We start from the raw sequence: 13,167 nt of genomic DNA on the forward strand, positions 1-13,167 counted from the left end.
CCTCCCGCGGGGCCCTCGCACACACACTCAGGAGCCCGGGGCCCCAAACGGAAACTCTACAGCGCCGTGCCGGGGCGCACCTTCATCGTGGTCAAACCGTACACGCCGCAGGGAGAGGGAGAGATCCAGTTGAACCGTGGAGAGAGGGTCAAAGGTGAGTGCCCTTTCCCTGTTAATCACTTTGCACCTGACAGCTGTCAATCATGTTGAAAAGGGGCGGGGTTAGGCAAAGTTTGCTCTGTGATCATGGTTTGTGTGTTGCAATGTGTTTCTCATGCTGTTAGAGTTGATTTGTTGGATCTTTAGCATCTTTATCACTCTGTCTGGGAAGTCTTGTTACTTTCCTGCAAAAAATAAAAAATTGCTTTTCACATAATCATGTGTAATGGAAGGGGGAAAACTGTTGTTATGAACTGACAAGGCTGTTTGGATTATTTGAGTTCAGCTCAGTTTGTTTAGATGCTTAAACAAGGTAATATCAGTTATCGGTCGATAATCTCAAAATGGTATTCTGTCAAAAACAATTCTGATTTTCCCTGTGTTTATTCTTTGTAAATTAATTATACAGCTGTACTTTTTATTTATAAAATTGATGTGCTAAATTAAATATGTATGTATTATATTGCTGGGCAATGAATAATCACGATTAATTGCATCTAAAATAAAAGTTTTTGAGTATTTAACATATATGTGTGTACTTTGTATATTTATTATGTATATATAAATACACACACATGCATTTGTATAAATGTATGTATAATGTTATGTTTATATATTAAATATATATATATATATATATATTAATACATGTTAATATATATATATATATATATATATATATATATATTACATGAATATAAGTATATACATGTAAATACATGTAACTATTTTCAAAATATATACTTTATGTGTGTGTCTTTTTATATATAGTACATAATAAATATACACAGTACACCCACATATATTATATAAAGAAAAACTTTTATTTTGGATGCGATTAATCGCGATTAATTGTTGCTCAGCACAAATTTAATTCTTGTTAATGTTTATCTATTTATATTTTAATAATACAAATAAATATATATATCAATAAATAATGTTATAGATTTATTAATCATTTTCTAAATGCAGCACATTTAATAAATATTCTTTAAAAATTAAAAATATATTTGCAAATAAATATTAAAATATTACAATTAAATTAAAAATGCACAGCTGTTCAATTACTTTATGAAGTGTCAGTTGGGGACCCAATATGCTTATTTATAATCTGTTGCATACAGTGAAACATCGTCATTGCCATAAGCAGAAAATGGTTTGAGACATGCCTATAGAACTAAATCTGCTGGCTGAGTTATGAACAGGACTGTAGCTGGATCCACAGTGACCTACAGATTATCTGTTTTGCAAGATGCACATGATTTTCCATCTTTAACATGTCAACTGCGCTGGTATGTCTCAGAACGGGAAGACGAAGGGTTGTCGTCTGTCAAACACTGCTCTCTGGAGACCGTGTCTCACATCACACACACAATGACGCTCAGCTGTAAGGGACATGCTCGCTTGCTTACATGCTCTAGCTAGGGAATCTTGCTCCAGAGGAGATTCAGCTCAGACAGTATTCATGCATTTGAGCTATCTACATGCAATGTTATTAAAAGATGTGGTTGTAACTCATACTCTCTGTTGAGCGTGTGAATGAACGCTGTAGAAGTGTGTGTGTGTGTGTGCTCATGGCTCAGGTTCATGGCTTATGTGTTGTTCTGTTCTTGTCTCCATTCATGCTTCAAACCAGACAACCACTCAAACGCAGTGGAAGGTAAAGAACTCCGCATCCATCCCACTGCCCTCCAGTGTGTATGAGTGTGCGTGTCCCGTTCACAGCACCCTACAGTGGTGTTTTTATCCTTTAGTAACTCTTTCTTTCCACTCTGCCCTACCTGCATGCTCACACATCTGTACCCAGCACCTGAACAAATTCATGGCAATGTAACTGTGTTTCCTTCCTCCCTCTTAAGGCTCTACGGAAAAATATTGCACATATTCTGATTTCTGTCACATTTAATGCTTAAAGCATTTTAATAGAGTATAATTTCTCCTGCTTGTACCCAGAGGAGGCTGTTATTGCTCTGAGGTTGCTCATGTGTAGCTCAGAAAAGTTAGTGGAGCTTCATTTAAGTGTTAACTTTGTCTCAGATGTTGCTACTAAAATTCCTTCCGAGAAATACAAATAGACATGCATTAGATGAATATTTGCATGTAGCGTGAGTCAAGAGTTATATATTTATGCCGCTGGCAGAACTCAGATCATTTGGTCTTGAAAGAATTTGAATAAAATTTGTTGTTGTGATTTATTATTGCTCAAATGCTGCTTTTTATTGCAGTTCTTGAGACTTAATAAATGTCCTAGTAATGCTGCATTTATATATGAGCTTTGTCTCAGGTGTTTCTCTTAAAATTACTTGTGGGAACTACACATAGATATACGTGAGATTAATATTTGCATACAGTATGAGGAAAAGTATATATTTATGCCACTGATGGTTCTCAAATCGTTTGGTCTTGAAGAATCTGAATAGAATAAGTTGTTGTTGTTGTTAATATTATTGACCAGAACTGCTTTTATTGCAGTTCTTAAGACTCAGTAAAGGTCCTATTTGCACTTAATTTAAATATTAGCTTTGTCTCTTTCAAATTTCCTTGTTAGAAATACAGATATACTGTACATGGCATACATGATGTGAATATACAGATATGTGTGCAGCGTTAGTTATATATTTATGCAGCTTGAAGTAAATTGAATGTAAGTAATTGTTATTATATTGTGCTTTTGCATTCATGAGACTTCATGAAGGTACTAGTTATTTAAATATTACTTTTGTCTCAGATAATTTTTGTCTCAGATATGTCTTTATTAACTTAATATAGGAAACAAATAAGTCAAAAGTTTGCATGCGGTAGCAGTATAAAACTGTAAAATTCATGTGGATTGCATAACTCAGATAATTGATCTTGGGTGGATTTGATAAGAAATGATCATATTGAGATCTTTGGGATCTTAGTAGCTCATCTTTTCTTATTGTCTTGAGGTAGCATTACTAGTCTTCTCCTACTACTAGTTCTTAAGAAAAAAAAAGAGCAATTTAATCTCATTGCTGCCTGGCAACAACATCTGAGATATCATAGGATCTTATTAGAATTTTACTGTCATATGGGTCATGTAATCGTTTAGTCCAGAACAGCTGCACGTAAGTGTTTCCTTCTGAAAACATCCTGACTCACATTCTTGTGCTGGGCAGCAGGTGCATTAGTGGCCGTGAAGTGCCAGGATGCACATCATGCTGGTGGAGATGGAGTTGCCGCTATAATCTGGTGGCACCATGACAGCATGCTGCTTGTGCCAGCTCGGAAACTGCCAGGACAAACCATATGCTGGACACATGACGCATCTCTGACGTAACGGCACCATATGTCAAAAAAAAAATAATAATAATATTTCCATATTTCCTGTGCACTTTCTCTTCTTGTAGCACCTCTGTGACCTTAGAAAAGAGACGAGCGAGCAACCAGCAGTCTCTCTTTAACTCCCAGCTCCTGATATATTCATAATGCCTGTCTCACTGATGTTCATTAATGTAGGAGTCACTGCTGGGAAAACATCTCATTTTCAGCTTCAGCAGTGCTATCTATGCAGCGGGTCTCATTTGTTAACCATTCAGTTTTGTACTTTAATGTATCGTGAATTTGGGTTTATATAAAATGTATTTATTTTTATATTATAAATATATATTTATATATAATATATATTATTCAATATTTGATGGTAATTTATCATATTATAAAACTGTTTAAATATAAATTATTTCTTTATATATATATATATATATATATATATATATATATATATATATATATATATATATATATATATATATATATTAGGGCTGTCAAATGATTAATCACGATTAATCACATCCAAAATAAAAGTTTTGTTTACATAATATATGTGTGTATACTGTGTATATTTATTATGTATATATAAATACACACACATGCATTTATATATTTAAGAAGAATATGTTATGTTTATATATTAAATATATTTATATATAATATAAAATATAAGAATATAAATATATAAAATGTATATACATGTAAATATTTTCTAAATATATAATTTATGTGTGTGTGTTTATATATACATAATAAATATACCCTGTACACATACATATATTATGTAAACAAAACTTTTATTTTGGATGTGATTAATCGTGATTAATCATTTGACAGCCCTAAAATATATACATATATATATATATATATATATATATAAACTAGCATTTAGTGCATTAAATTTGGATATGGAGTCAGTCATTGTTTTAAGTTTCATATGGTCATCAAGGCTGCATTTATTTAATCAGTAATATTGTGAAATAATAGAACAATTTATAATCATTTAAATATATTTAAAAATGTAATTTATTCCTGTGATTGAAAAAAGTAAATGTCTGAACTCAACTAAGAGATGCCTGCAGTTTTTACTGTATGAATGGAAATTTAATGAAACTCAAAATGAAATATTTTAATAATCTTAGATACTTTTTTTGAGCTGTAGTCTGTAATTAGCGCCATAAATGTTTAAAACATTTTGATTCACATGTTATGAGTCTAAAATATAGTAAATTTTCACTTACTAAAACAATTGATGAAAAACATTGAAATTTAACAGGGTATTCTATTTTTTTGTAATATTATAATATTTCAATATTTTAAATAATAGAAATTTGGGCAAAAAAACCCCAAAACTTATATGGACACGGTTTGAGTGTGTATTATGGTAATTAAAAACTGCAGGCATATTTTCCACATTTACAATAATCCAGAGATTTTGTTTATTGACCTCTTCTGCGCATCCAAGTAAGCAACTTGTGTAGAATTACTGGTGAAAGAGACCCAGAGAGAGTGTTATGTGTAATGTGATTTTGTGCCCCAATCACATTAGTTCACCTTTCGAGACTCTCACTCCCTGATAAAATCATGTTTGGGTGCACAAATGTCTGAGACCTTGAGGGCTGAATAAACCTGCTCGTGACTTCAGGTTGATAACCTTTAGCGTGCTCATGTGGGAATGTTTTGATGGTCCTTTGCCTCATACAGATGTTAAATGCATTTTGACTGCGTGGCTTCAGTTCATTGGAGCTTACTAACTTCAGCCTTGCTTTGAGGCCGCAGGTGATAAACGGATGAGGGCTGGAAATATATCCCCCTCACAGGGGTGTGACCTGCTACTGAGGAATGATATTTTTAGTGTAGCATTTTTAGGGCAGATTGGGTAAAGTCACATCTCAGGCTTGATATGTGATTGATACATTTGTGAGAAACCAAAGGTTAGAGTGCGTGTTTTTACCCAGCAGCTTGTGGTGCTGAAAGAAGTCACATTATAAAGGACCTGAAAACAGATTACATGATATGTACTGGTATATGCTTTGAAAATTTTTTATAAATATTATTTTTAATTTTAGAATGAACTTTGAACCACTTTGTACATTTGAAATGCCTGCTTCTGATTACTCCATACTCAATTTGAGCACAAGAGTTAAGTACCAGTCTATAATTACTAAGTCAACATAATCATAGACATCAAATTTGGAAGCACCAGCTAAGGACTTCCAGATTAAATACTGAGGAGTACAACTGACATTCACAATAAGCTGTTGTCTGTCAACCGTACGTCTAACACTTTATCTCTTTCTACCTCTCTTACAATGCTGTTTACCTGTTTTTCCCTCACTCTTTATCTTCGTCTTTGCCTTGACTTTTTCTCTTCTCTCTCATTCCATTTTCTGACAGAAGAGAATGTTTATGAGGAGATCATGCTGCTCGGTAAAAATGAAGCCCACTCATCTCCACCTGTCTTTTCTCTATCCTGTTCATAGCTCATATATGATATTAAGTAGATACAGGTACATCGTGGAAAAGTTCATTTATTTCAGTAATTCAACTCAAATTGTGAAACTCGTGTATTAAATAAATTCAGTGCACACAGACTGAAGTAGTTTAAGTTTTTGGTTCTTTTAATTGTGATGATTTTGGCTCAGATTTAACAAAAACCCTCCAATTCACTATCTTAACAAATTAGAGTACTTCATAAGACCAATAAAAAAAATTAAAAAAAAAAAACATTTTACGTGAATAGTTAGCCTTCTGGAAAGTATGTTCATTTACTGTGCATGTACTCAATACTTGGCAGGGGCTCCTTTTGCTTTAATTACTGCCTCAATTCGGCGTGGCATGGAGGTGATCAGTTTGTGGCACTGTTGAGGTGGTATGGAAGCCCAGGTTTCTTTGACAGTGGCCTTCAGCTCATCTGCATTTTTTGATCTCTTGTTTCTCATTTCCCTTTTGACAATACCCCATAGATTCTCTATGAGGTTCAGGTCTGATGAGTTTGCTGGCCAGTCAAGCACACCAACACCATGGTCATTTAACCAACTTTTGGTGCTTTTGGCAGTGTGGGCAGGTGCCAAATCCTGCTGGAAAATGAAATCATCATCTTCAAAAAGCTGGTCAGCAGAAGGAAACATGAAGTGCTCCAAAATTTCTTGGTAATGGGGTGCAGTGACTTTGGTTTTCAAAAAACACAATAGACCAACACTAGCAGATGACATTGCACCCCCAAATCATCACAGACTGTGGAAAATTTACACTGGACTTCAAGCAACTTGGGCTATGAGCTTCTCCACCCTTCCTCCAGACTCTAGGACCTTGGTTTCCAAATGAAATACAAAACTTGCTCTCATCTGAAAAGAGGACTTTGGACCGCTGGACAACAGTCCAGTTCTTCTTCTCCTTAGCCCAGGTAAGATGCCACTGACGTTGTCTGTGGTTCAGGAGTGGCTTAACAAGAGGAATACGACAACTGTAGCCAGTTGTGTGGTGGTTCTTGATGCCTTGACCCCAGCCTCAGTCCATTCCTTGTGAAGTTCACTCAAATTCTTGAATCGATTTTGTTTGACAATCCTCATAAGGCTGCGGTTCTCTCGGTTGGTTTATGCATCTTTTTCTTCCACACTTTTTCCTTCCTCTCAACTTTCTGTTAACATGCTTGGATACAGCACTCTGTGAACAGCCAGCTTCTTCTGGCAATGAATGTTTGTGGCTTGCCCTCCTTGTGAAGGGTGTCAATGATTGTCTTCTGGACAACTGTCAGATCAGCAGTCTTCCCCATGATTGTGTAGCCTAGTGAACCAAACTGAGAGAACATTTTGAAGGCTCAGGAAGCCTTTGCATGTGTTTTGAGTTGATTAGCTGATTGGCATGTCACCGTATTCTAATTTGTTGAGATTGGGTTTTTGTTAAATGTGAGCCAAAATCATTACAATTAAAAGAACCAAAGACTTAAACTACTTCAGTCTGTGTGCACTGAATTTATTTAATACACGAGTTTCACAATTTGTGTTGAATTACTGAAATAAATGAACTTTTCCACGACATTCTAATTTATTGAGATGCACCTGTATTGATAATTATCTGTAGAGAAAAGTATGATAGTAAAATCAGCATTGTAGACCCACATATGCACACTTGTCTTGTTGTAGACCTCTGATGTATGTGTGTTGTCTCTCTCTCTGGCAGAGTCTATCAAAGAAAGTGAAGAGGAAGGTAAATTCATTAGTGTAGAGCCCTGTGCACTGCGCTGTTCCTGCTGGACTCTCTGTAGACTGCTTTAGGTCAGACAGAACCAGTTTGAGACCACAGACCACCAATAGAATGAAAATCCCCATAGATCCAGTGCAGTAGGTTACTAGGTTTTAGCAGGAAAGGATGGAATGATGGATAAGATTTGCTGTGTGCTTGTGTGTGTGTGTGTGTGTGTGTCCAAATGTCCCTACAAAGATGATGAAACCTACATTTTATGAAGCCTACCATTACATGAAGGAAAACAACATCATAAAAGCATTGACTTATGCTTTGTTTCATATGTAAAAATGACAGACAATCAGGGTTCTGGTTTGGGCAAGGTTAGTCTGTAGTAATTATATTTGGCTAAATTGAGATGCCAGATTGTTAAGTTCCAGATTGTTTGTCCATAAACATTGTCAGGTTGAGAGAGAGCAGTTAAAGTTAAAAATAAATATTAAATAAAAATCTATACTGAAAGATAGATAAGTCTTTTCGCCTATAAGACACTTTTCTTATTAATATCAGTTGAAAATAGTTTTTCGGCTTAATATTTTTTTTGGAAACTGAAATCTTTAGTATTCCAAGGTTTTGACAAGTAGTTTATATTTATATAAAGTTTATTTATAAAATTTATTATAATTTTTATTGAAGTGATAAATATGTAAATATATTTATTTTTATGTGTGTGTGTGTGTGTGTGTGTGTGTGTGTGTGTGTGTGTGTATATATATATATATATATAGTGTAGTCTAGTTCTTCATCTGGAATTTAGAATTTGTCAATTGAATGCATGAAATTGAAATAACACTGCATTTATTGTTGATTATAAACCTCAGAAGCTCATGGTATGTTTGTTTTGAAAGCTTTATATAGAATCATTCCAAATCAATTGCTATGTGTGTAAAATAAATGAGATTTTATTTCTGGAACCCAGCTGTTGAACATTATATAGCCTGTGTGCTATAACAGCAAAGAAAAATAATTTCAAAGGAAAGGCATGTTATATTACATTTGATTGAAGATTGAAAATAAGATTTTAATAAGAAAGTACATTTTTTATTTCATTTTGACTATGATATTCTATAAGATCTTGTAACAGTGTGTAAATATGATTATATTTTCTGTTTTATGTCCCTGTGCTGTCAAATTCATTTAATTCATTTCATTTTTCCACTTTTTCTTAATGTCATCAGGAATCTCCCAATGTAGACCATTACATAGAGCATGAAATTAAGAAGGAGGATGGCCATGGTTCTATGGACGATAAAGGTAATCTTACCCTTGTAGCTCAGCTGTATTCTCTTAGAAACAGTAGGTAGAGAAGTCTGCTGTAGGTGTAGATTAAAATAGATTTGTGTCTGCTTTTATATCTGTGATCTGAGTTTTAATGTTTCTACATCTCTTAATGCTGTCCTGCTTGATCTTGAATGCATTCCCTGCTCATTTCATTCCATCGACAACAAGGTAATATTAAAAGTTGTATCCTGTTAAGCTCAATCAGAATGTCAGCAGTGATTGGAATCAATTTGTCGGCACTCAAGAAAGCGAGCAGATAAACACGGGCACTGGTCTTCCGGGTGTTGTTGTTTAACTTTAGTGGGCATTGATGCATGCTATAGTCTTACAGCGTAACGGAAACGAGGCTGTCGCATGCATGATGTCGTTAATATTCCACAAGCATTGGGAGTGTCCCACAGCCATTAATCATGTTTGTGAATGTCTAATCTGGCTGTTATTTGCAGCAATTCCATTTTCATGCCTGTCTTAAAGATTAATAAGTAGAGGTGTACGAGACTAGAGCATGCTGGGAAAACATGAGCTCACATTGATAATCTACTCTATGACAAAGTCATGGCTGGTTCAATGAAAGACCATGTGACTGTATCATTTTAGAGTTCAAAGTCTGTAGGGCAGTTTGAGTAACAGATCTTCACCTGAATGAGAGTGAAACTCAAAAAATGGCCTTTTTCGAAGGAAGGGATAAAGGACTCTGTCTTGACACTGTGTCCTGGAACAATGGCTGTTTGGAACCGAGAAAAGTCGATTTGCTTGCTCGCTATTCAAGAAGTCGGTGCCAAAGGCATGCAGCATTTTTGGTATGAAGCTTCCTTTTAAAGAGCTCCTATTATGCACCTTTTAACAAGATGTAATATAAGTCTCAGGTGTCTCTAGAATGTGTCTGTGAAGTTTCAGCTAAAAATACCCCACAGAACATTTATCATACCGTTTTGAAAATGCCCATTTTGAGTGGAAGCAGAAACACACTGTTTTTGTGTATGTATCTTTAAATGCAAATGAGCTGCTGCTCCCAGCCCACTTTTTCAGAATTGATTGGTGCCTTTACTTCTGATACTATGCCTAAAACTAAACATCTGTTTAATTTTGATTATCATTTATATTGTGCTGAAATCATGTGTTTTAAAGCCTTATAAGTTTAAACTTCTTATATAGGGTTTTATTAACACACAGAAAGCAGCTGCCACATGGCATGCGAGTACTAAACTAAACTCATGTTTTATTGCACATTGTTACAAAAACACAGTCAATTATGTCTGGAAAATAAATTGCATGTGTATATTAGATCTGTGTATTAAGTGACAGCAGCATGATATACAGTACCTATATACTGGTTTCTGTGTTGATAATATGATAATTATTCACTGAATAACTTCTGCAGCTTTAATATGAAGACATTTCTTACTTGAATGCTGCTTTAATAGCGTATAGATAAACATGGTGGATTTTGTGCAGCTCACTCTGGGCAGGGTCTCTACTAATATGGCAGTGTCCGTCAACAGTTGTGGGTGGGGCCTGTAAAATGTGATGTCACTATGTACAGATTCTGTAAACAGCTTGTTCTGAGACACTGCTTATGATTTATGGGGATTACATTTTTTTATCATTATAGGGTGTTTGTGTACAAACACCATGTAGAAGTGAATTTTGCATAATAGGGGCTCTTTAAGGAAAATGGCCTTTCAAGGGACCATTGCAACCCTTCAGATTCTGTAACATAATTAATGAAATATTTAATGGCTACAGCACTTGTTCACTTATCAAACAGTACACTGGCCAAAATTTGGTACTTTGTAATAATTATAAAGAAACAGCAAGTGGCACATTTAATTAAACATGAAATTTTGAAGTAGAACGACTGAAATAGTATTTTCTTGGAAAACATATTCCAATAATCTTTTATTTACAAATTTACTAATTTTAAAAATAATTTTTACAGTGTATATAATTGGTGCTGGCATCAACAAATTATAGGTTTGTATTTCAAGGAAGGAATGAACTCATAAAAAGTATTGAATGCAATAATGCCAAATGCAAATTTTTTTTTATAATGTTTATATCTGTAGATACAGAATTAAAAATACATTAATTTTTTATTTATTTAAATAATTATTCACTTCTATCATTCTCTAAAATGCCGTTTTTATACTTAGTTTTATACTTTTAGCTCCGAAACTGCATGCACAGGAATGTGATGTATTATAGGCAGTGAAGGATACATCTGTACCTCCTGCAGAAATGGATCAGATGGAGTAGACAGGACCATTTGCAGACTTTGGATTTGGACGCACCTTAATGCATTCCTGCTTATGCAAACGGTCTGGCTGATTAGCCAACATAAAATGGGATTTGTAACTCATTTAACTTCCATAATATGATGTAATTCAAATGCAACCGGATGTTCAATGAGTAAAAATGGAGGTTAGCTTGATTTTTATCTATTGGGAATTGACTGGATTGTGATACGTTTGTCACTATTACTGGTGAGCAGGGAAGGTTCTTACATTTTGATTACTGATAAATTATTATTGAGAAAAAAAAAAAAAACAAGACAAACATAAATCATTCACCATAGAATATTGATTTCATGACTTTAATGGTTGTCTTTACCCACATTAAGCATGTAAAAACCTTTTTAAACATAAAAATTCAAATGAAAAAGGCATTCATAGATGGGTTTGATTAGCTCCTCTAACATTTCCTAGTATGTTTGTCTACCTCATTAAAGATTTCCCATCGGCCAACAGTAAAACCGCAATTCTTTTGAAGTTAAAGAAATCAATTAACTTTAATTGTGCTTCTCCACTAGTTTGGAGGCGGTGTTACGATGTGGCCAGTTTCCCCCAGCAGAGCCCTATTACTTTTCAAAGCCTCTTAATAGAATTGGTACTTGAAGAGGCCACTAGTTCCTAGTATTTGTCAAGAAGTTTGTGTTGCTGTGCTTAAAGTGAACAATTGTAAAACTTGCCTTGGTGCCTTGCGGGCAGGGTCTAGCGCTTTCCGTGCCGAGAGCATGATCTCTTGCTTTTCACGGTCGCTACGTAACTATGTCAAAGGCAGATGTATTATTCGGGAAACAAGAGCACATCTGCTTGTCTCTTAGCAACAGGTGTCTGTGCTTCAGTATGGTATGTGCACTTGCCAAATGATGTGACATGTCACTGTCAAAGTTAAACTCTCGGTGATATGAAAATATTTGTGTTCGGTCGGACTCTGCCAAATCGTGTGGTGTAGACACAGTGACCTACATAAATACCCACAATGCACTGACGCTCTGGGCAATGCATGTTCGACACGGTGTAATCGCTCTCAAATGTGCCAGATATTTAAAATATTATTTCCCATGCAATGTATGCAGAAAAATATGACCCAGTTCTGCATCCAAAAGCAGTCAGGAAATGATTTCGCCATCTGAAATGTGATTTAAAGTGTGCATAAATACAGATGTTTGTAAGTCGGAGTACCCTTAATTTATGTTTTGCAAGGTCATGTCGCAGATGATGCTCAAATCAGGCGGCAGTTTTGGATTTATGTTTGTGCGTGTGTGTTTTTTATAGATGTTTTATGGCGTTTGTCAGCATAATGAATGGCGGTTTTGATGTAGGTTCGTATTGTCCCGTTGCAGTTGTAGGGAGCCCATCTCATCAACCCGCATACGGCCATAAGAGGCTTTCTGCTGACTCATGCCTGTGTATCATAGGGTCTGTGCATTTGTGCTGACTCACTCACAACTTTTATTAAGGTGACAGAGTAGAACATATGTTGCTTTATTGTGTAAATACATTGAGTCTGAATATCTGCACTTACACACTCACTCAAAGCTTTAGGCTACACACCATTCGCACTAATAGTGCACCTTCTCAAGGTATTTGACCATCATAACTAAGTTTTGAAAACATATATGATGACGTAAAATGTATACATGCATTTATAAATGTAAAAATGCATATAAATGTGTAGATGCATTGAAATTATCAAAAATAACAGTAAAGATATTTATATTGTTACTGATAAAAAAAGTTTCAGTAAGACTTCAGTAAGATTAGGATGCATATTCACTATTCACTATTAAGAGTTTTCCCTCAATAAACTCCTAATTTGCTGCTAATAGTTAGTAAGGTAGTTGTTAAATTTAGGTATGGTGTAGGATTATGGGATCTAAAACATGGTCATGCAGAATAAGGCATT

At 34.9% G+C, this 13,167-nt stretch overlaps 1 protein-coding gene across 15 annotated transcripts in view; it reads left to right on the top strand.

The window, feature by feature from the left end:
* LOC109055058 (SH3 and multiple ankyrin repeat domains protein 3-like) overlaps window positions 1-13,167 on the top strand; it is a 171,963-nt gene that overhangs the window by 98,016 nt on the left and 60,780 nt on the right. For 12 of the 15 annotated variants that reach the window (XR_006157143.1, XR_006157141.1, XR_006157140.1 and 9 more), the window contains 3 exons: window positions 1-154; window positions 1,712-1,713; window positions 8,877-8,952. The exon at window positions 1-154 is cut by the window's left edge and continues 31 nt beyond it. Coding sequence is in view for 11 of the 15 variants with exons in the window: in XM_042744420.1 (XP_042600354.1) it covers window positions 1-154; window positions 1,712-1,713; window positions 8,877-8,952 (232 nt within the window). In the remaining 4 variants the exon portion in view is untranslated. Of the gene's footprint in view, window positions 155-1,711; window positions 1,714-1,795; window positions 1,820-8,876; window positions 8,953-13,167 lie in introns of all 15 variants that reach the window. The other 3 variants (XM_042744422.1, XM_042744423.1, XM_042744421.1) reach the window with 2 other exon arrangements.

This window comes from Cyprinus carpio, chromosome B18 (genome assembly GCF_018340385.1).
Source record: "Cyprinus carpio isolate SPL01 chromosome B18, ASM1834038v1, whole genome shotgun sequence".
Classification (NCBI taxonomy): domain Eukaryota; kingdom Metazoa; phylum Chordata; class Actinopteri; order Cypriniformes; family Cyprinidae; genus Cyprinus; species Cyprinus carpio.